Below are 23,665 nucleotides of genomic sequence, written 5' to 3'. Positions count from 1 at the left end.
TCTTAAATTTGCTTCATTTACGATTGATCAGATATTTGTTATACCAAAATTTTTTCTTACTTCCTCATTAGTAATATGGTCTTGACAACTGTTAGTTCCATTTATTTTTCTTAAAACTGTAATTTCTGAAGATGCAAAATTTTGATTTATCCTTTTATTTCTCACCAACTTCTCAGCTTCAAAGCAAAATAAACTTCAAAATAAAAACTGTTGTAAACAGTTAATTCTGTTTTTGAATAATTTTTCTTCTGCTCCAAATGAATTTTTTTTTTAACTGACTTCCTATATTTCTTATAATAAATTTCTTATTTACTTTACTGTTTGTTTCAATGTCTAATCTGCCATCTTCATTAAAGGCTTTCATATATATACAAAATTACTAACTGATTTCCAATTTTTGGGTGTTTTAGGTATATGTGTAATGCACGTATTGTTTTCAACAAGGCTGTCTATCCGTCTGCATGCAATAACTTGGCTCCCAGTGGATTATCATGAAATTTTATATTTTACTCTTTTAGAAAGATTTTTCAAGCCATTCCAAATCTCATTAAAATTGAACCAATAGAAATCAGCAATTATTATTTTTTTGTTCATCTGATTGCCTGCATGTAATAACTCAATTCCCAATGGGTAGATTTTTGTGAAATTTTATATCTGACTGGTTTAGAAAGATTTGTTGAGCCATCCCAAATTTCATTAAAATCGGACTAACAGATTCAGCAATTATTATTTCCTTTGTTTTTTTTTTTTTTTTTCATATTTATCACATAGACTATCCATATACTATATATTATGGCCGCCGTAGCCTAGTGGTCAGGCGCGCGGGTGCATAAGTACATGTGCCTTGAGTGACCGGGGTTCAAACCCGTGCCAGCTGAATACAGTGCTGTTTCTTGTATTCTGTCTTCTATCTTGTGAACTCCTCTGACCATTTGGTCGTCCCGGAGTATAAACAGAAAATTTATTTATATTGCAGCTGAAGCAATGGTTATTATGTTTGTTGACATGCATTAATTGAAATATGCTTTGCGCCTCACACACTGTTGATTATGAAAGTATTACAAAATATGGAGTGAACTTTACATTGGAGGTTTGTACAGAAGTAAAAGCAATCTTTTACATACTATTGTTAGTTAATCAATCAGTAGTTAATTAGCAACAAGACAGTTTACTTTTCAAGTTTACTACAGAGAGAGAGAGAGAGAGAGAGAGAGAGAGAGAGAGAGAGAGAGAGAGAGAGAGAGAGAGAGAGAGAGAGAGAGAGAGAGAGAGAGAGAGAGAGAGAGAGAGAGAGAGAGAGAGAGAGAGATGGGAGTCTGTGCCTGCACATGTTAAAAAGAGCCACAAATCTCTAACAATTGAAGTGAAAATGGACATTATTCATCTCATGGAATCTGGTGAGCAGAGTTCAGAGGTGTGCAAGACATTTAAACGAAAGCACCTTCTACTGTTACGACCATTATGAATAATGCTGAGATCAAGCAGTCACACATACAGGAATTGTTAATGTAAGCGTTTCTAGAACAACTTATTCAAGGAGTGAGATAATGGAGAAGTTATTGTTGCTGTGGATAGACAATATGAACCAAAATAACATTCCTGTAACATAGGTAGTGGTTATGGACAAGGCTGGGTAAGCTTGTATTGTTTTGCTATGTGACTCATTCATGGTATACATAATGAGCAAAGGGTCCACATTCTCATGGATCCCCACAGACTCGTGTGTGGACCCTGGAGACCAGGGTTTATGTGACAATTTTGCGTATTTCTTTTTTAGAAAGGGTAGTCATCCAATTTTGAAATTCAGAGCTAGCAAGATCAGGTTACCAATGTACTGAAAAATTAATTTACATCACAGTCTAATCATTACTTATGATTTGAAAATATATTTAAATTTATATATTGTGGTGAGTCTTTTTTTTTTTTTTTTTTTGAGAGCTAATCCTCGGATGAAATAGTAAGTCAAGGGGTAGAAAAAAGTGGCCCAGCTCATAAGGCACTTTTCAAGGAATTGCTTTAGCTACTAGAGTAAATTTCCCTCTGGGGGGGGGGGGTAAACAACACAGAGCACAGACAGGGTCATATTGAACTATAAACATGTTTATAGCATGGGAAACTTGCAATAAGTACACAGAATGGAAAATTCCATTAAAAAATATGAGGTGGATTTAAAAATGAGGCAATTTCTATAAAAAGAAGGGGGGGGGGGAATATCTCACATAAACAGATATGGATGCTCCAAATACTTATGTATTCTTATGGATTAATAATAAATTTTAGGTAAACTATAATATTCTGAAATATGAAATTTAGGGTAAGTAAGAACCAATAATTTTTTGGGAATTTTTAAAATAAATTTATGAATGAAGGAGAATTAAAAATATAGACTTTATCTTTAATTTCAGCTCTTGCATATAGGAAGTTAAATTTCATCAGGGACATTATAGACACAGCATTATATTAAATCTGTAAGATGTAAGCTCAAGTTTCTGAAATATGCCACACATTGTAAATGTTATACTCTTTGCTCTTCCTTTAATCCTGACACTAACACGTCATCAAATAAAGCTCTCACTGGTCAGCTGCTAAAGTACCACTGTAGTTTTTTGCAATTGGTCAATACTCAATGGTGTCTGTATTTGTTTACATACAAATGAACTGTGTATAATTACAAAATTAGTGCATAACAAAGCAAAAAAAGTGATGCATGCATATACATACACACATTATTAATTTACACTCAAGTAATGTAATCATTATGAAGTTTTAATGTTCAAAAGACTACACTAAATCAGAAGTTATATGACAGTTGCTGTCAGCCAAATTGCCTTGTTGTGTTGCTGTTGCATTTTTTATTTGTGCATGCATGCACAAAGAAAAAATTTAAAGACCCTTAAATTTTGTATGCATAAATTAAGAATAATTAATTTTTAACAAAAATTGTAAGCCACTAATTATACCAGTACAAAGTGACTTCTCAGAAAATGAGTTCTGTTTCATTATTTTATTTTTCCTTAATTACAGTTTTTTTTATTTTTATTTATTGTAACCAACATTTTATCTGAGAGAATCATGTTCTGCTATGCTTCAAATACAATGGTCATTCAAATGAAAAACCAATATAAAATGCATATTGTGCAAAAACTGATGATAATTTTGTATCAGGTTATTGAATCAAAGTCTGTTGGCAACAGTGAGTACCTACGTGGCACTCAGTAACACAATAATTTGAGTAGCACCATCTGCTGGTATTATTTGGAAGCAGTCAACTTTCAACATGGCAGTGCCCTTGCAGTCATTTTACCAGGGTGAGATATAACCTGTAATCTAATTTCTGAGTGCATAAGGAATAAAACCTGCTGAAATTTTTCACAGAATTTAGCTCATTATGGTGAAGTATGCATGAGTCAATGGCAAGTCTACAAGTGAGAGAATAAGGTTACAAAATGTATTGAAACTGTCAATTCTCCTGCAACCAGGACAAGCACATTGTGTCATAATTTTATGTCACAGTGGCAGTGAAAGAACCTTGTGAAAGCGAAAGTTTCTTGTATGATACAAAGAACTGCCACATCATACAATCAATGATAACAATAGTATGTGCTAGTTCAGTGCATATTCTGGTTAGCATAGAGATGCATTTTCAAAAAATTGTGGGCTCAATAGATTTCTCAGCACTTAACACCAAAACTGAAGGAACAATGTGTATTCCATGCTTCTTGGACAGTACGAACACGAAGGAGATGCCTTATTTGAATTTGCACTAGAAAGAAAACATACAAGTTTCTGAGTGGTACCATACAGCAAAGAAAGTGTTACTCACTGTATTCTGAATTCATAAAGGAGTGATTCTGGAACATTACCTTTAGAGAGGAGAAATAGTAATGTGTAACAAATACTGTAATGTATGAACTTCTGAACCAATTCAAGCCAACAATTTGAAAAAAAAAAAAGTGTGGTTTGCTGCCTCGTGATAATGTCAACTAGAACAGGCTCACACTGCCTGTTCTAAAGTGAATCAAATATAGAAGTGAAGTTGGAGATATTATCCCATCTTCTATGTGATTATCGCTTTTTTTTTTTTTTTTTTTGTGGCCACTAAGAGGAACTCACTTCTTGTCAGATGATACGGCCAAGAAGAAGGCGTCAATACAAATTTCTTCCCTTGGAAATCCAGGCATTAGGGCAACTGGAGGAAGTGTGTGTGTTGAATGTAATGGGGACTGGACTGCAGATCGACATACACAGTTTCCTTGCTGTTTGCAAAATAAAACTTTTATTTAACTTTTACAGTTTTCACTTGAATGATCTTTGTATAATATTATGTATTGTTCTTAAAATATCTTCAAACCCTAAATAGGTACTTAAGTCAAACTACAAAATCATTGATATATCAAGTCAATAGGAATAAACCTTTGGTAAATATTAACTGCTAAGGATTAATCTGTCTATTCACATTAAAAAACTATTAGCATCTTTCAGTACAACCCACCTGTGATTTTGCTACAGAAAAGAGAAATATGGTTAAATAAATATCTGCATACTTTGTAACTTTAGAAAGACTCTTTGACATATATCATTACACAGATCATTTTCTACACAAGCCAAAACAGTTTACATTATAATTTTTAATCCTCAACTCTGAAGTAGGCACCATATGAAACACTAAGCACTTCCAAATATTTGCACAGTTAACATTTATGTCCATTGCAGAACATTTAGTAAACTATTTTCCAATTCTTTGTACTAGCCAGTCTTGTTGACAGAGAGGGCATCTGTTATTCTGCTTCACCCACAGTGACATGCAACAGTTATGGAAGGAATGATTGCATTCTCCCCACACCACTAAAAGTAAGAAAAATGAAGGTTAAATAAATAAAGGAAAAATGAATAATAATAAAAAAAAAAAAACTTCAAATAGTTATATGACAAATAGCCCAAATAAGATCTAATGATGATTGTGCAAGTGCTAAAGAAATATCACATTTATGAAAATTAACACACTACAAGTGCAATGTTAAAGAAAAGATAGATGTGTAGCTGCCAACTTTTTTTTAAAGTGTTTAACCTGTGCACATCATCACTCATATGACAAAAATGGAAAAATTCATTTTTCCATTTTCCTTAAATTCGTTAAGGTTTTATTTTTGTGAGACGTTTCATAGGTCACGAGGCCTAATTGTAAAAAATTTTCACTTCTGTCCATCTCATCCAGGTTTTATATTACAAAATATAAAATTCATAAAAATAAATACAGCAGGCCCCCGTTATAACGCGGTTCGCTTTACGCTGATTCGCTATAACGCTGTTCTTATATTATAACCACTATCTGACTATAACGCTATCACAGATCACTATAACGCTCTTTTACAGATTGCATTTTTGGCATATTTAACGAAATCGTTTCATTTGATGGAGTCGATAGCTTGAAAATGAATATAAAAAATACGGTTAAAACGTTTCCCACACAAACTTGAGAAATATTCCCACGCTCAGTGGAATTCTCTCGCGCGCTAATTTAATTGCAGTACAGTGACTTGTTACGTAGTTCCGAGATCAACATTTTAAAAAATGATCAAGTATATTGCTTGTAATATTTGCGTTATATGCATTTATCCGAGGTCTAGTCATAACTCAGTACAGTATTAGACATCGTGCATAACGGACAGTTTACTTGAACATTGTATCATAATTAATGCAACCAACGCAGTTACATTTTCGAAGAGTTAATAATGGCCAATAAGAATAAAAAAGCAACGTCTGGGCGCAGTACGAAGACTATAAATGTAAGAAAAATACTACTGAATTTGAAAATTAAATTAGACGTTTTGAAGCGAATCGATTCCAGTCAAAGACAAGCGGATGTGTGCCATAATTTAGGACTTGCAAGTTTAACTGTAAGAACAATTATAAAAAAAAATAAAGAATTAATTTTAGCAATGGGAAAGATAGCTGTTCCACTGCAAGCAACAAGGGCTAGGCCGGCTATTACGATTGAAATGGAAAGACTTTAACTAATTTTATTGAAGATAATATCCAATGCAGAATTCAGTTAAATTAAATATTATAAATAATAAAAGAGAGAGAGAGAGAGAGATTAGCCTATATGATGATCTGAAGAAAACTCACCTAAAAAAAAAAAAAAAGTGGAACCATTTAAAACTAGTAAGGGCTGGTTGAATAGATTTAAAATCCAGGGAGAAGCCGCAAGTGCAGATCAAGGAGCCGAAAGTTTCAAAAAAGAACTTGTTAAAATTATTGAAGAGGGTGTTATGTGTTATACTTCTCAACAAGTTTTTAACATAGATGAAGCAGGACTTTTGTGGAAACGATTGCCTACAAGAAGTTTCATATTGAAAGAAGATAAAACATGCCAGGTTTCAAAGCGGCGAAGGATCGATTGACTTTATTGTTGGTGGTAACGCTGCGAGAGATTTAAAATTAATACCCCTTTTAGTTTACAGCAGGCCCCCGTTATAACGTGGTTTGCTTTACGCTGATTCGCTATAACGCTGTTCTTATGTTATAACCCGTATCTGACTATAACGCTGTCACAGATCACTATAACACTCTTTTACAGATTGCATTTTTGGCTTATTTAACGAAATCGTTTCATTTGATGGAGTCGATAGCTTGAAAATTAATACCAAAACAGCATTAAAACGTTTCCCACGCCGACTTGAGGAATTTTCCCACGCTCAGTGAAATTTTCTCGCACGCTAATTTAATTGCAGTACAGTGACTTGTTACATAGTTCCGAGATCAACATTTTAAAAAAATGATCAAATATATTGCTTGTAATATTTGGATTATATGCATTTATCCGAAGTCTAGTCATCACTCAGTACAGTATTAGACATCGTGCGTAACGGAAAGTTTACTTGAACATTGTATCATAATTAATTCAACCAACGCGGTTATATTTTCGAAGAGCTAATAATGACCGACAGGAATGAAAAAGCAACAACGTTTGGGTGCAGTACGAAGACTATAAATGTAAGAAAAAGACTGAATTTGAAAATTAAATTAGACGTTTTGAAGCGAATCGATTCCGGTCAACGACAAGCGGATGTGTGCCATAATTTAGGACTTGCAAGTTTAACTGTAAGAACAATTATAAAAAATTAATTTTATCAGCGGGAAAGATAGCTGTTCCACTGCAAGCAACTAGGACTAGGCCGGCTATTAGGATTGAAATAGAAAGACTAATTTTATTAAAGATAATATTCCAATGCAGAAGTCAGTTAAGTTAAATATTAAAAAAAAAAAAAAAAAGAGAGAGAGAGAAAGAGATTAGCCAATATGATGATCTGAAGAAAACTCGCCTAAAAAAAAAAAAAAAAAAAAAAAATGTGGAACCATTTAAAACTGGTAAGGGCTGGTAGAATATATTTAAAATCCAGGGAGAAGCCGCTAGTGCAGATCAAGGAGCCGAAACTTTCAAAAAAGAACTTGTTAAAATTATTGAAGAGGGGTATTATGTGTTATACTTCTCAACAAGTTTTTAACATAGATGAAGCGGGACTTTTGTGGAAACGAATGCCTAAAAGAAGTTTCATATTGAAAGAACAAAAAATATGCCAAATTTCAAAGCGGCGAAGGATCAGTTGACTTTATTGTTGGGTGGTAATGCTGTGGGCCATTTAAAATTAATACCCCTTTTAGTTTATTTGGAAGAGGGCCAAAGTTCAACTCAAAATCCACACATTTTTCATGATTAAATTCATCCATTAAATTAAATCAATTATTTTCATTATTTTAATTGGAATTTTAAGTTTACTTTTGATACGCAAGTAGTTACCACATAATTATACGTATGTAATGCAAAATATTTTTTATGTGCAAATATTTGAATATTAAATATTTTGACTGACATTTGTGCATCTTTTCATTACCGTTTATTGTTGATTAGGAAATATCCTATGGCACCGACCGCAGCTCACAAATACATATGTTACCTTATGGGAAAGCGGCGCTCGCTTAGCGCGGATTCACTTAGCGCTCTGTTTTTCCGGAACGCATGATCAGCGTTAAGTGGGGGTCACCCGTATATCAAAACAATTTGTTCATATTTTTACAAATTTTCTATAAACTTTCGGATTTAATCGATTTGGCAACTGAAAATATGGAAATTGCAGAAAAAATAAATATGACAAACGTCATATAATATTATTTATTATGGAACTTTAAACATAAAATCGATATAGGAACTGTTTTATTGTTTTTATTATATTATATTATTATTATCAGCATAAATAATAATAATATTATTATTATTAGCCATATGGTGCAAGGAAGCCTGAGGCTTATGCTGCATCAGCCAAAAAAAAAAAAAAAAAATTCCCATGTTACCCTGAGAGAGAGAGAGAGAGAGAGAGAGAGAGAGAGAGAGAGAGAGAGAGAGAGAGAGAGAGAGAGAGAGAGAGAGAGAGAGAGAGAGAGAGAGAGAGACACCAAGAAGGCAAGAAAGAGAAGAATGATGATGTCCAGCTCAGGACCCTGGGTTTGCCAAGCCCATACTCACCAGATGTGAGCGCCTGAGGCATATCTTCAATGTCAGATGCATCCAATGTACTGTCACCTTGATTTCTCTTTAAATTTTTGTAATAGTCATGTTTAATGGAAGGAATGTATTTCAATAGGTTCATCATGTCTTTTCTTTTGTAACAGATCTACCAGAAGATTATAACAAGGGCTGGTCTTTATCTTCAAACAGGCCTATGGGGCTGGGAAATTCCATACTGCAATAATTAAAGACAAACACCAGCCAAGGAATTAAAAATTTACTATAAAAATAAAATATACAGAAATAAAATATAATGAAAACACTATTGGAAGACTAAAATATTGCAATAAATTACGATAAAATAAACTACGATAAAAACGTTAAAAATACAGTTAAAAATAGCAAAGCAATAAAATTATCTAAAATAAACTGGATTGAAAGCGATAAAACATGAAGCTTTCGGAGACTGCTGTCTCCTTCTTCAACAGTATACTATTACTGCAATGACACATCCTTAAGAAGGCACGTGCATGAGTGCCCATGGCACTCATGCACGTGGTCCATCAGACACATGGTCGGCATTCCCCACGCGCGTGTATCGGAAACGGAAGTGGCTCAGGAGCGTGTCAAACAGAACCGGTCATCCCGTCTGAGGACAACCACCTCAAACAGGGAGTGTAAACGTGTCCCCCTGTTAACAGTATTACGACTGGATGAACCGATTCGCAAGATCTCGAACCACTTGCGTTCCCAAAATCCATGGGCACGGTCCGTAATGACCGAGTCTTCAGGGGAGATCCGATGCTGCTTCTCCCAGAAATGCTCTGCCACAGCAGACCTCGCATAATTAGCAGTCTTAATAGTGGTCATGTGCTCCCCCAGACGGTCTTTTAAACGTCGCCCCGTCTCCCCCATATAACACTCCTCACAATCCGGGCACTTAATCTCATAGACCACACTACTAGTATAGTCCTGGGCTACGGGATCTTTAACTTGAGACACCACTGTGTGCAATCTCTGTCCCGGAAGTTGCACACAGCGGGTCTGACCTCCCGCAGCGCCCGTACAATGCGTTCTGAAAGGCCCGGATAGTAAGGAATGTATGCGGTAGCCACAGGGGCAGGTGACTCCCTACGATTGGACTCTACCCTATAAATATATTTGTCCAAGACCCTCTGGGGGTACCCACACTTCCTGAGGTCTGCCGTGACTCTGCAAATTTCCATTTCCTTATCCTTGGGGGGTACTACAGTGGGTCCCCACCCTATTCAACAATGCCCTGGCTACACTATTCATAGTTTATTTTATTGTAATTTATTGTAATATTTTAGTCTTCCGATAGTGTTTTCATTATATTTTATTTCTGTATATTTTATTTTTATAGTAAATTTTTAATTCCTTGGCTGGTGTTTGTCTTTAATTATTGCAGGCTGGTCTTTGTTTTTCAGTATTGATGGTCTACCTGCTTGGGATTTTATAATATTTATCAAATCAAACTCGATATCTTCATTAAACTTGCATTTGAATTGTATAATCTGTGGTTTCGACCTTTCTAATTTAATCCATTGCATATCGAGCCAGTTGACAGATAATCTCGTATTTGTTTTCTTTCTGTTAGTGATGGAATCTGACGATGAATCCAAATAAACGTGAAAACATTTCCTTGAATTGGGGATTCTGAGTACTGGAGGATCTCTATCTGATTCATTACTCTGCATGTCACAATAATAATTACTTGTCATCTTTTTTATATGATGACAAGTAATTATTATTGTGACATGCAGAGTAATGATGGTTCTTGTTTAACACTTCACAATAACCTCGATTATGGACAACTGTTGACACCAAACTGGAGTTAATCGAAATGGCTTCTGAAATATATTAACTGTTATTCAGAAGCCATACATGGTTCTGCCATCTCATGGTGATAAATAGAATTATCGAGGTTAATTGTTTGGTTTCTGAAAAGTTAAGCACTAATCATGTGCTCTGGTATTAAAATTGAGAAAATTACCGAAAGTGGAGTTGATCAGTTTGGCCTCTAGAGTGGCTCATATGACACTTGATGGCGAATTTTTCCAGCTTTTGAAATAACTAAAAAATAATTTATCTTCAAATTTGGTGATTACACCAAATGCATATCAAGGAAATATTGAAGTATTTTGTCACAATACAAATTCCAAAAAACAATCTGTTATTCGAAGTGCATGTTTTTTTTCCTTCTTCATTTGCACAGAACATAAGACGAGTGTGTTCAACATTAGTTTTCAAAGTTTATAACACAGCTATCAATACAAATATTTTCTTGAAATTTCATTAGAAGATCATATATACATCCATTAAATGTGCTGTGCCAATATTGTTTTCCAAAAACAATTACAATAATGCAAACTCCTTTTTTTCTTTTTTTTATCAAATTCTCAATCTGGTTATCAGTTTTTACAGTTATCAATGTGACTTCCAACAGATGAATTTCTTTGAATTTTTGTTAGCAGATGTAACACACAGTGAAGAAAGGAAGTATGCTCCTTTTGTTTTTCAAAAACAATTCGTTGTGATTCTTTGGGTTATATTTCTTATGCAACGAAAACAGTCGTGGTCTATTTTTTTTTCTTTATTCCTGATAAAGCATATGGAGGAGATGCCTTCAGAGCAAAAAACTACGCCTGATGCTTGCTCTCACCCACATGACAGACTCAAACAAATGCAGTATCGCTTTCAATTAGTGTGGGAATACCTGATTATTTTTTTCAAGAAACATTAAAAAGGGCTTAAGAATATGTACACTTGATCATACATTTTTGCTATTTGTGCAATAATTAATAGAGATGTCTGAAATTTGAAGTGGCAAAATCAAAGAAACCACTTTTGGTGGGAGAAATGTTTTCTTCCTAAGATGTTCAAAAATTTTAGATCAAAGAGTTTCAGTTTTGTGGACAGAGTAGAAATTATACAATTAATTAGTTGCAATTTTAACCGAGTTAAATTTACCACAGAGTACTGATTATGGGTTGCAACAGACCTGTCAGTCAACTGCCAGCAGCTGTTAATTGTTGCTAGCACGTGTATCGCGAAAAATGGCCATTTTCTGGATTACAGTTCTACTGCCTAGTGGTAATTTTAACACTAAATTGCCAAAACCAAAAATTAAATGTTCATGGTTATATTTTTAAATCATAAATTATTATATGATCAAGGGTGCTCGGGTCACAGAAGAGAACAGTCGGTGGTTTTTGGCAGCTGTAAAGGGATAAGTATTTTTAAATTTTTACTGTATTCTTCGTTAATTAATACATTGTGTTTTACAGAGATATTAAATAGATTTAGTAGCATTCACTAGCTTCTTATTTTGAATTTAACCAGCAGTTTTTGGAAGTTATGACTCCTGGTGTTGGCGCAAATATCATTGAACTAGCCACCATATTGTAGTCAATAAGAAATAGCTTAACGTATATATATCTTGAACTGATAGCGTAAAGTATAAAGTAAAACTAGATAATGTAATACAAAGCACTGTATTAGGAATCTGTTAGGTATTATCAATTAATCAAAAATAATATTAATCTTATTAAAATTCATTGTTGATTAAATTGTATTTAAACGGAAATAATGATCCAGACTAGAACTGCGAAGCAAAGATCACAAACTAGCGAGAGTGCTGTGACTTGGGGGAGAAACAAAGGGGTCGATTCTCCAACGCATCACAGTCTTAAAAAATGTGCGGTGTGAAATGTTTGCAAAACAGGACATGATCTAGCCAAGGAGGATACCTTTGTGTGTGCTAGGTGTCTAGAGTGTCAAGAAATTAGGCACCAACTCAGCGTTCTGATGGGTGTCTATCTACGAGAGCACCCTCGAAGAAATTCAGTCCAGCTCAATAATAGAGCTCACTCCCGTGCATCAGGCAAAACAGGGGCAATCTCCAAGGCAGAATGCGCTGATCCCAAAGGAACTAGTTATTGTTGGTGACTCTACTGTCAGAGAGACGGGGAATATACTATGCAAGAAGGAAGGTGGAACAGGACCAGGGTATTTCTGCCAGGGGCAAAGGTTGATGACGTTGTAGAGCAGATATCATCTTTTAAGGGAACAAAAGGTGATGTTGTTGTACACTTTGGAACTAATGACATTAAGAGTAAGAGATCTGCAGATTTACTCAACAAGTACAGGTCAATGTTGAAAAAAGTCATGAGTTAGGGTTTAATGTGAAAGTGTGTGCAATTCTGCCCAGACATGATAGGAGGGAGTATACGATGAGAGCCTTGTCGATCGATTTGGCCCTGGAGAGACTTTGCAAGGCTCAAGGGGTAGAATTTTTTTCAGCCTCGTCTGTGCTTATTGACAGGAGAGACTGCTTCTACAGGGATGGGATACACTTAAATAGAAAGGGTACAAGAATATTATTTGCTAATGCCATCGAGGCAGTGTTAGGTGGGTTGGAAAACTGCTAGCTTAGGGGGATACACAGACTAAAAGGTTAACAGTGGCCGCAGGCAGAGGCAAAAATGATTCTTGTACTGCTTCTATTATAGAATGAGCAGCAGCCTGGAAAGCAAGGTAATGGAGATTTCCAGGACAGATGGGAGCCATAGTGGAACAAGTAAATACATGTGCTGTGTTAGGGTAACTAAGGGTAGGAACAGATGCATGTATACTTGTATGTACATCAATGCTAGGAGTATAGTTAATAAATTTTATGGGCTTGAAGTGCTAGTCAAGATATCAAAGGCAAATATTGTTGGGATATCAAAGACGTGGTGTCACACAGATATAAGCAGTGCAGAATGGGAATTTGGGGAGTACAATGTGTACAGGAAGGATAGATAGGACAAGAAGGGAGGAGGGGTTATACTGTTAGTTAAGAAACACATAAAATCTAAGAAAGTGCATCCAATTTATGTTGGTGGACAATGCAATGTTGAGTCTGTTTGGTGTGACATAAGCACAGGGAAAGGAAAAATGAGAGTAGGTGTGTGTTATAGGCCTAATGAATCTGATGAGTATAATTAGCAATTGTGCAGAGAAATAGAGTGGGCCAGTAAATCAGAATGTCTTATAACGGGGGATTTTAACTTTCCAGATATTGATTGGAACTTGTGGGTTAGTCACTCGCATACTAACAAGACTTTTGTGGATTTACTGAATGACTGTTTTCTACAGCAACATGTTCGAGAGGCAAGCAGAGGGAGTAATACTCGATCTGATTATCAGCAGTGATTATTCATGCATTAAGAATTTGCAGATAAAGGAAGCACTGGGTGACAGTGATCACAATGTACTGATGTGGGAATTACTTAAAGATGTAACTACCATCAAGGCTAAAGGGAAGGGCTTTTGCTTTCGTGAAGATGACTACAGAGGTCTCAGATAGTTTTTAAATTCTGTACAGTGGGATCAACTGATGATGTTACCAACGTTGAATTCTAAATGGAAAGCCTTCAGGGACTTAATTTTGCAGGGTACTAGGCTTTTCATTCCAACTAAGAAAATACTGTTCAAGGTTGAGGCCTAAATGGATGTCAGATGAATTAATGAGGCTCGTGGCAGAGAAGAATGTATGGGATGCATATTAAGTATCAGGTGACACAGAAGCCTATGGCAGGTATAAACTAGTCTGTAATTAAGTCACAAAAGAGGTTAGGCAGGTGAAGGCAGATTACGAGAAATCTTTGGCAAAGGATGCAAAGAAAAACAGCAAGAGTTCTTTACTTCTGTAAACTTTAGAAAGAAATGGATGAATCAGATTGGACCACTTAACATAGATGGGTTGACTATTGATGATCATCCTCAGGTAGCTGATAAACTGAATGAGTATTTTGCATCTACATTCACACATGAGGAGTCATTCAATGAGGGGAGTGCCAGAAGTTTATCCAACGCTAACAGGGAGCTAAGTGATTTTGTAATAACTGAGAGCAAAGTGGAGGAGAAGTTGTTGAAGTTAAACATAAGGAAGGCACCTGGGGTGGAAGGGGTCTATCCAGTTATATTAAAGGAGGCAGCAAAGGAAGTAAGCAAACCCTTAGCCATAATTATGATAGCTTCCTTGGACTCAGGGAGGTCGCCATGTACTGGGTGTGCAAATGTATTACCAATTCACAAAGGGGGTTCAAAAGGTGACACAAGTAACTACAGAACTGTTAGTTTCTGAAGAGCAATATCCCAGTTTGTCTGAAACATAAAATAATGAACCAGTGTATACTCCCCACCATGACTTATGGAAGTGAAACTTGGGCACTCACCAAAAGAATGGAAGAGAAGCTGAGAACTACACAGCGAAGAATGGAACGAATTATAATGGGAACCAGACTGGATTAGGCAGCAAACTCAAGTAAAGGACATTCTTATCAAAACTAAAGACCTAAAATGGTCTTGGGCAGGACACATAGCTCGAAGACATGATGACAGATGGACTAAGAAAATAACAGAATGGTACCCAAGAGGAGCTAGAAGAAAACGTGGAAGACAAAGGCGGAGATGGATAGATGAAATTCATGAGTTTTTGGATAGTAAATGGATGGCCAGTGCTCAAAACAGAAGGAACTGGAAAGTTGCTGGAGAGGCCTTCATCCTGCAGTGGATTGAAAATGGCTGATGATGATGATATATATATTATAACCTCTACCCACTGTCACCTGTTTTTATCTAACCATTTAAAATTTTCATAAGCCCTCCACTTCCAGAAGTTTAGTTGTTAATTTGTTCCAGTAACTAATTCCTGTTTTACCTATTTTTGCCTAATAGAGAAAATTTTGTGTATTTAGTAAACTTAAACTTTGCCTTTAGTAACCTTTACCAACCTTAAAACTTCTTTAGATCTGTATACAATATTCAAAATGGGGCTTTGCTTCTGCTTGATCTAAACCAGTGGTTTTCGACCTATTTTTAATAATGGCACCCTGAAGTAATTTATTTTATTTTGTGGCACCCCTACTCAGTTTTCTGCCTGTTAGATCTGAATCTCTCTCTCTCTGTGTATATATATATATATATATATATATATATATATATATATCTCTATACATTAAGTTTTTCTCCTATTGATATTTATTCAAGCCAGTGGGAGAAGAGGGCGGGGCAGTTACGTTACTACAAATGCGCAGGTAAACAATTACATAGGTGATTTCCTGATTAGATTTTGATCAGTGCATTATAATGTTAGTATATTAGTATCATGTCATTATTATACAAATAATAACGTATAATACAAAACTATACAAATATTTACAATCATACCTCTACTAAATCGAGACAATGGGTCCCCTTCATCAGCTGACAGACATTAATATACAAAAAACATTACAATGGAACATTAAATGATGCCGGGCGTGGTCATGGATTAGACAGTGAAGCATATGCATGAAGTTGTGATTGTTAAATGGAAGGAACACAAATGGGTTACTGGGCAGAATCAGACACTTGCTGTTGGCAATGTATAGCACGTACGTGGGATGCATTGAAAGACAGCTGCCTCCATAACGTTCACCAACCTCGTGCACATGCTTCACTGTCTAATACACGATCACACCTGGCATCATTTGATGTTTCACTGTAATGTCAGCTGATGAAAGGACCTGATATAGTTTGTATATTTATAAATATTTTAGTTCTGCTCTTTCGGATGTAACAATATTCCTCATGCATTATGGAACCCGAAGCAAAAGGCCTTTTCCTAAGTGACCTATGTAAACGCAGGTAAATAATTACATAGTGCTATTTATTTGACCTTGAGAATGCTGCATGGTGAGGGGTGGGGTAGCCAGTGGGAAAAGAGGGGTGTGGGTCACATGGTACAAGTGGGTGGGGCAATTACGTAACTATATATGCATAAATAATTACATCGGTCATTTCCTGATTAGATATCGATCGGTGCATTTCGACAGGGATGCCTTTTACGTAGAAAAGTGTGCATGGAGGATGGCGAGCAAAACTCCCTAGTAATATTTTTAAAATATGTTATATGATAGTTATTTTAATAATATAATTATAAGGATGTACCTTTTTTAATGAAATAAATACTTAAATTTAAAAATTAATAAGTTTAATAACTTAAACCCAAATTACGTAGCATCCCTGAAATGTTGCGGCACCCTGGTTGAAAATACTGATCTAAACTTTTTAAACATCTTAGGCAGAACTCCACTTGCTTGTTATTGTTGTTATTTTGGTTTTTTAGGAGCATTAGCAACTAAGGCCATATTGCTCCAGGGATACGTGGTGGTCATTCCCTGACCTTTCCGCATCCTCCGTATTTGGTGGTCACAGGCTCGAACCCCGGTCTAATCAAGAAGCGTGTGGTATGCACTGCTGCTCCTGCCCACCTGGCTACGGAGGCACCACTCCACTTGCAGGCTTGACATCTTGTCTGCACTGCTCAAAAATCTTCAAATCAGATTATATAATTGCCCCTACATCTTTTTCACTTTTCAGCTTTCAACTACATAGAAATTTTTTGAGGATTGTGCCTGGGTGCAGCCACAGTACTAGTGATGAAAAACATGTTACTCACCAGCATTTTTGCTCACTTCAAGCAATAAGAGGCTACTGAGAGGTGTGATCAGGTGATGCTTTATCATAAGGTTCATGTTCTGTCCATTTCTGTACGGGTTTATCACCATGTTAATCACAGATAACTTCACTCTAGGAGCAGGGATTCTCAGCGGGGTTAAAATTGACCCTGCTGGGAATCCCTGCGGGGTCAATTAAAATCTTAAAATCTTGAAAGAGGGGTTGATTAGGGATCAATGGACAAATTATATAATAATAATAAATATAAAGAGTATAATTAGCATTAGCATTAGTACAGGCATACAATGCAAGAAAGCAAGCTTATGCAGCCAGTCAAAAAAAACCCTCCCATTTCATCTCCATTCGTTCTAAATGTGCCTGTCCAGCTCAGCCTGAAATTTATTTAGGCTATTAGTTTCCACAACAAAGGATGGAAGCCTGTTCCACCAATCAACTACCCGCTGGCTAAAGGCAAATTTCCGCACATCTATTCTACAACTATCTTTCCTCAATTTGAAACTGTGCCCTCTCAGGTTCATAGTCTGAGCAAAAGGAAGAATCCCATCAACATTCAGCTTGCTCAGCCCATTCAAGGCCTTATACATCTCAATCAGATCACCTTGCAGATGTCTACTCTCCAGGTGCTGCAATTTACAGAACTTAAGCCTTTCTTGGTAAGAGCACCCCTTTGTTCTCCTCACCAATCTTGTTGCTCTTCTTTCTATTCATTCTAGCAAATCTACATCCTTCCTAAAATGAGGCCTCCAGACTTGTACACTGTGCTCTAGCTGTGGCCTGACCATTGCCTTGTATAACAGGATAATCACCCCCCCTGTCCCTGCTAGCAAAATTCCTATATATCATTGACAGGACTCCATGACCTGCCCTGGCAGCCGTCTACACTGTTCAGCAAACTTTATATTTGACTGCACAATTACCCTCAGGTCTTTTTCACTTTCCACCTCCCTGGGTGTAGTAACACTCAGTTGGTACATTTTTCTTTGGTTATTCCTACCCATATGCAGTACTTTGCATTTGTCAATGTTAAACTTCAGTTGCCACTTCTCAGCCCATTTTCCCAACTTATCTAGATCCAGTTGGAGTAGCATACTGTCGTTAAAAACCCTGCTAACCTTTGTATCATCTACAAACTTGGACATTAAACCTGATATACCTTCATTAATATCACTGATAAATATACAAAACAACAATGGGCCCAAAACCGAACCCTAGGAAACTCCACTAATAACATTTGTGCACGAAGAGCAGTGCCCATTGATTACCACTCTCTGTTGTCTCCCACTCAACTATCCTTTTATCCACTGTAGCAACTTACCTTAATGCCATACCTCTCCAATTTGTACAGCAGTTTTCCATGTGCAATATGGTATGTGACTATATTTCCTGAATGCTATCCATCCAAAATTTATTCTTCTCTTGACTCCCAGCCATTTATCATTATTAAAGCTAATAACTTGTCCCAGATAAGTATATGACTCCACCTTTTCAATTACTGCTCCTTCAATCATTATTTCCCTTTCTGCGGCATACTTGTTCATCATTACTTTTGTTTTTGCCATATTCATCTTTAGTCCAAAATCCTTACTAACTGTGCATAACTGATTAAGATTTTCCTCAAATTCTTTGGGATCGTGGCTTATGACCACAATGTCATCTGCAAATCGTAAATGGTTTAGGTACTCTCCATTTCACACTGACTCCTTTCTGCGACCAGTTTAATCTTCTGAAAGCTTCCTCAAGGGCAGCAATAAACAGCTTCGGAGATATTGTGTCTCCTCGTCGAACTCTTTTCTTGATTTTGAATTTCATATTGTCTTTGTCTAGTCTAATAAAGGAGGTAGCACTCTCATATATTTTCTTCAAAATCATAACATGTGGGGTATCTATGTCTTGTCTTTCCAGAGCCCGAAACATTGCCTTATGCTGTATGGAGTCAAATGCCTTTTCATAATCCACAAATGCCAGGCATAGTGATGTTTTATATTCATTTTCTTTCTCCATTAGCTGTGATATTATGTGAAGGTGATCCATAGTTGAGAATCCTGTCCTAAAGCCAGCTTGCTCTTTCGGTTGATTCTCATCAAGTATTCTTTCTAATCTGTTAGTAATGACCCTTGTGAACAACTTGTAGACGTGGGATAACAAGCTAATTGGTCTATAATTTCCAATTTCTGATTTATCTCCTTTCTTATGCAGCAAAACTATGACTGCATTATTCCACTGCTTAGGTGTCACACCTTTTCTAATGCACTTTGTGAAGAGCCTTGCCAGTTTTTATGTCATGTCTCTTCCTCCCAATTTTAAATACAGTAATACCCCGACTTACGCGAACTCGGAGTTACGCGGTTCTTGATTTTTTCGTTTGGCAACGCTGCCGCCCACTATCTTCAATGTCGTTTTTCATATGTTATCGATATCCGGTGCGACGGCGGAGATTGAGAGCGAAAGATGAACAAAATTCAACTTTGCTGCTTTTATGTTTTTTATATCAGTGAAGGGGAAACACATTTCACCATAATAACGTAAAAACCAACACAATTCCAGCTATCGGTATAATCGCAAATGCAATTAGATCGAGTTTACTACCAGTTTATAACAGATTTCACTAGCAGAAACGCAACTGGATTTTTATTGTTTTATGGTAGTAACCCCTAGAAATGTGAGGTGTTAATAGTGTATCTCTGCCTTTATGGTGTTGTTTATTCAGTTGCTACATGGGCGCAGCTTTGTTTATGCATATCAAGCGTGCTCCTCGTTTTGTAATTGTGCTTTATTCACTAAAAATTAGTAAAATTAAAAGGTGCGAAAAGGAAGCGTCCTGGTGAAGACACTGCAGATTCAGAGAGAAAAAGAAAAGCAATTATCGATAAACAGAGGCAGACTGGATCAAAAATTCTTACCCGGGAAAATTTATAGTGGCCTCACACTATGGTTTATGGCCAAAATCACACTGGCCCACCGGGGTTTCCCCGGTAAGGCTTATGGCCAGTCCGCCTCTGTCGATAGAGAAAAAATATGAAATTGTGAAACACTTTGAGCGAAATGAAAGACCATGTGATATTGCACGTGCTACAGGCCTAAATGAAGCAACGGCGAAAAGCACATGACAATTGCAAACTTGACAGGTTGAAAATTGAAAAGATCTCAATTGTTAAAGGGTTTAAAAATTTTAGAAAACATAGACTCCAACGAAGAACGCGTTATAGCTACAAAGCAAGGAATAAAAAAATTATTAGCTTGCTACGAAGAAATTCTGCATGAAAAAAAGGAACGCGCTGTGTCATCAGACGAATTTGTTAGATTTTATGAAGCCATCGACATCGAAATAACTTTTTAACGTAAGTCATTTGTTTTTTTAATACATATTTTGTATTAATATGTATAAAGAACTGCAATTTTATTAATATTTTTCTTCTAAACTAGTGTTTTTGTTAGTCCTTGGTCCCAATTAAGCAAAATTTATATGTATTTATATGCAAAGTTGTACCCCGACTTACGCGAATTCGACACGCGATTTTCGTCGGACCCACCTATCGCGTAACTTCGGGGTATTACTGTATAGTAATCTTCCCCCGGGGCTTTCTGATTCTTCATTTTCTTCACTGCATGTTCTACCTCATCAGGAAGAATATCGGGTATGTTGTATGTGCTGCTACTTTGCAATCCATCTTCTCCACTGCTGGCATCATTCCCTCGCTCCTTGTATAATTCTCTATAGTAGTCTTCTGCTATTTGAATTATGCCTTCTCTGCTGTTTATAAGTACACCATCGCTATTCTTCAGTTTCAGTATCATTTGTCTTTCTGTATTACTGCTCATGGCTGCTGATTTAAATCCTTTGTTTTCCCTTAATGCTTGTTCTACTTTTCTTGTGTTAAATCTTCTTATGTCCTCTCTGAGTCTCTTTCTAATGGCTTTGCATAACTCAGTATACTCAATTTTCTCCCTGTCAGTGTTTTTCTTGCTCTTCATTTGTCGTCTTCGGTTCACCATGACAAGTGTTTCTTGACTAATTTTTCTTCTTTGGATTTCTTTTTCCCTATAGGTTTCTTGGGCTTTATCACTTTCAGAAAGTTGTAATATTTCTCGTTGATATCTTGGTCCTGAGCAGTCTGCAGAAGCTCAAACTTGTTCTTAAGTTCCAGTACACACTGCTTTTTCTCCTCCTCTGTTATCTCAAAGACCTTCGTATTATTTACTCGAGTCAGTTTTTTTTTTCCTTTCCTACATCTATATCAAGTGTACATCTTACCATTCTGTGATCACTTCCAACGTTTGCCTTATTCAGGATGGTAACATCATTCACAATATATCTTCTGTTAGTGAGGATGAAGTCGATTTCATTAGTAGTTAATCCATTTGGACTCTTCCATGTCCACTTTCTGTTCACCCTTTTCTTGAAAAAAAGTGTTCATTACTGACAGTCCTTGAGATTCTGCAAATTCCACAAGTCTTTCACCTCTTTTATTTCTTTCACCAATTCCAAAATTTCCTATAGTTCCTCTTTCTGCACTGTTTTGCCTTTTTCCAACCTTAGCACTGAAGTCCCCCATAATAATAGTGTAGTGGGTTTTCTGCTCATCTAGAAGACTCTCAATTTCGGTGTACATTTCTTCAACCTCTTCATCATCATGGCTCAATGTTTGTGCATAAATCATTATAATCTTTAGCTTGTACCTCTTAGAAATCTTGAGTATTAGTCTTGACACCCTTGGTGATGTACTTTTGAATTCCAAAATGTTGTTTTTAAAATCTTTATGGACCAGAAACCCAAACAAGAAGAAGAAATAAGTGATTAATTTCTTCTTCTAGGTGGTAGATGACTTTCATCAACCGGTGAAATACCACCACTTTGCTTATTGGAGGCCTGAAGTGGTGAAACCCATGTTTAGTCTCTAGAGCAAAGTTTCCGGCACCCCCCTCTCCCCATACTTCTCCTTCAACCCATGCACGGTACTAAGTACTATAGGTTTTGATACCTTTCGTGTTTGGGATTTTCATAAAAAAAAAAAAAAAAAAAACCGATGATATTCCAATTCACATTTTCTAATTCCTTTTCCAGCTGTAATATCCTGTCTTCACCGATGAGTGATCTTACGTTATAACAGGCCAAATTCAGTTTCCGTGCACGGCAGCCTGGTTGTACCCAGAGATTCTCAGCACCCTCTGCTTCCACTCTGATCCTCTCGCTGCCGTAAGAGGGAGAGTGAAAGCTGCTGGGGACTGAGGGCCATTTACTTTGTCATGCTGTCATATGCTAGAGGGTTTGGTCTTTTCCTCTTCATGCTGACCAGGTGTCTTGAAGAGAACCACTCTACACGTTCATTGCCACCTAAGTGACATAACAGGGCTTACCATCGAGAAGGAGTGGATTTTAGGGAAGTAGGCCAACCGGACTTCTCCTAAATCTTCTGTAATAGAGAGATATTGGATCCATCAGTGTTTTAGGTTGAGTGTCTGATAACACGCCTGTTTCCTTCTAAGCCCCTATATATATATAACAGATATTAAATCAAAACTAATGCCAGTAGCATGGCAAAATTGTTGAGTGAAAATAATAAATTAAACATAACAATTAATAAAGAGGAAGGGAGAAGAATAGGTAACAAGACTAAAAATTATAGCAGAAAATCTCCAAATAATTTAGAAAATCCAATTAAAAATAATAAATCAATTTTAAAATTTAGAGCCAATTATATAAGAATTTAACCCCCCCTAAGGTGCCAGTGGCCTCCGTAGCCGAGTGGGCAGGAGCAGGAGTGCAGTAGCATACACTCTTTGAGTAGACCGGCGTTCAAGCCCCTGCCTGCTGAATACGGTCGATCTGCCAACCCGCACTGGACCAGCGTGGCAGATTATGGTCCATTTCCCTCAACATGAATTGTTGAGGAGGCTTCCATCCTGCAGTGGGTTGATAAAGGCTGCACTTTACTTTTTTTTTAAGGTGCCAGTTCCAAATTACGTGAAATATCACAAATAGAGAGGGCGCCTCCGTAGCCAGGTGGGCAGCAGCAGTGCGTAGCACGCGCTTCTTGATTAGACCGGGGTTCGAGCCCGTGACCACCAAATACGGAGGAAGCGGAAAGGTCAGGAAATGACCACCACATATCCCCCAGAGCAATATGGCCTTAGTTGCTAATGCTCCTAAAAACTAAATAACAACAACAAATAGAGAGACTAAACTAACTACAATAAAATAAAACCAAAATAACAAAAATAGACTGACCATTATGCCCCATATCAATGGAGGACCAGAAGGCCAATAATGGTCAGGGAATCACTATATTTCAATCGTTAGACAAATTGCCGCAAAGGCAAACCGATCAAAGGATCGGTCAACCATCTGATCCCCCGATCGAACTGCCAATGCAGAGGATTTGAATAACAGTGGTCCTTATGCAGCAAAAAATAAAAATATAGAACAGACAGACTAGCATTTCATAGCAGAGCCACACCATTGACACAATATAAACTTAACCAGCTTATATAGACAAATAAATAAAATAATATAGATGGTATGGGCGCAGAATTAGCACATCAAACCTACTACTACCATTTGATTTACATAAATTAGAATAATGAAGCAGTTAAGAAAAATAGTAAAAAATATAATACGAAAATTAAGAAAAA

At 36.6% G+C, this 23,665-nt stretch overlaps 1 protein-coding gene across 2 annotated transcripts in view; it reads right to left on the bottom strand.

The window, feature by feature from the left end:
* Roc2 (Regulator of cullins 2) overlaps positions 1-23,665 on the bottom strand; it is a 55,425-nt gene that overhangs the window by 6,221 nt on the left and 25,539 nt on the right. The window contains exon 3 of one of the 2 annotated variants that reach the window (XR_016547121.1): positions 4,493-4,845. Coding sequence is in view for 1 of the 2 variants with exons in the window: in XM_090376699.1 (XP_090232825.1) it covers positions 4,727-4,845 (119 nt within the window). In the remaining variant the exon portion in view is untranslated. Of the gene's footprint in view, positions 1-3,019; positions 4,846-23,665 lie in introns of those variants that run through there. The other variant, XM_090376699.1, reaches the window with a different exon arrangement.

This window comes from Mastigoproctus giganteus, chromosome 1, assembly GCF_048544385.1.
Source record: "Mastigoproctus giganteus isolate SK-2022 chromosome 1, ASM4854438v1, whole genome shotgun sequence".
NCBI lineage: Eukaryota > Metazoa > Arthropoda > Arachnida > Uropygi > Thelyphonidae > Mastigoproctus > Mastigoproctus giganteus.
Note: the sequence above shows the minus strand (reverse complement) of the source record. Positions and strands in the feature narration are given on the sequence as shown.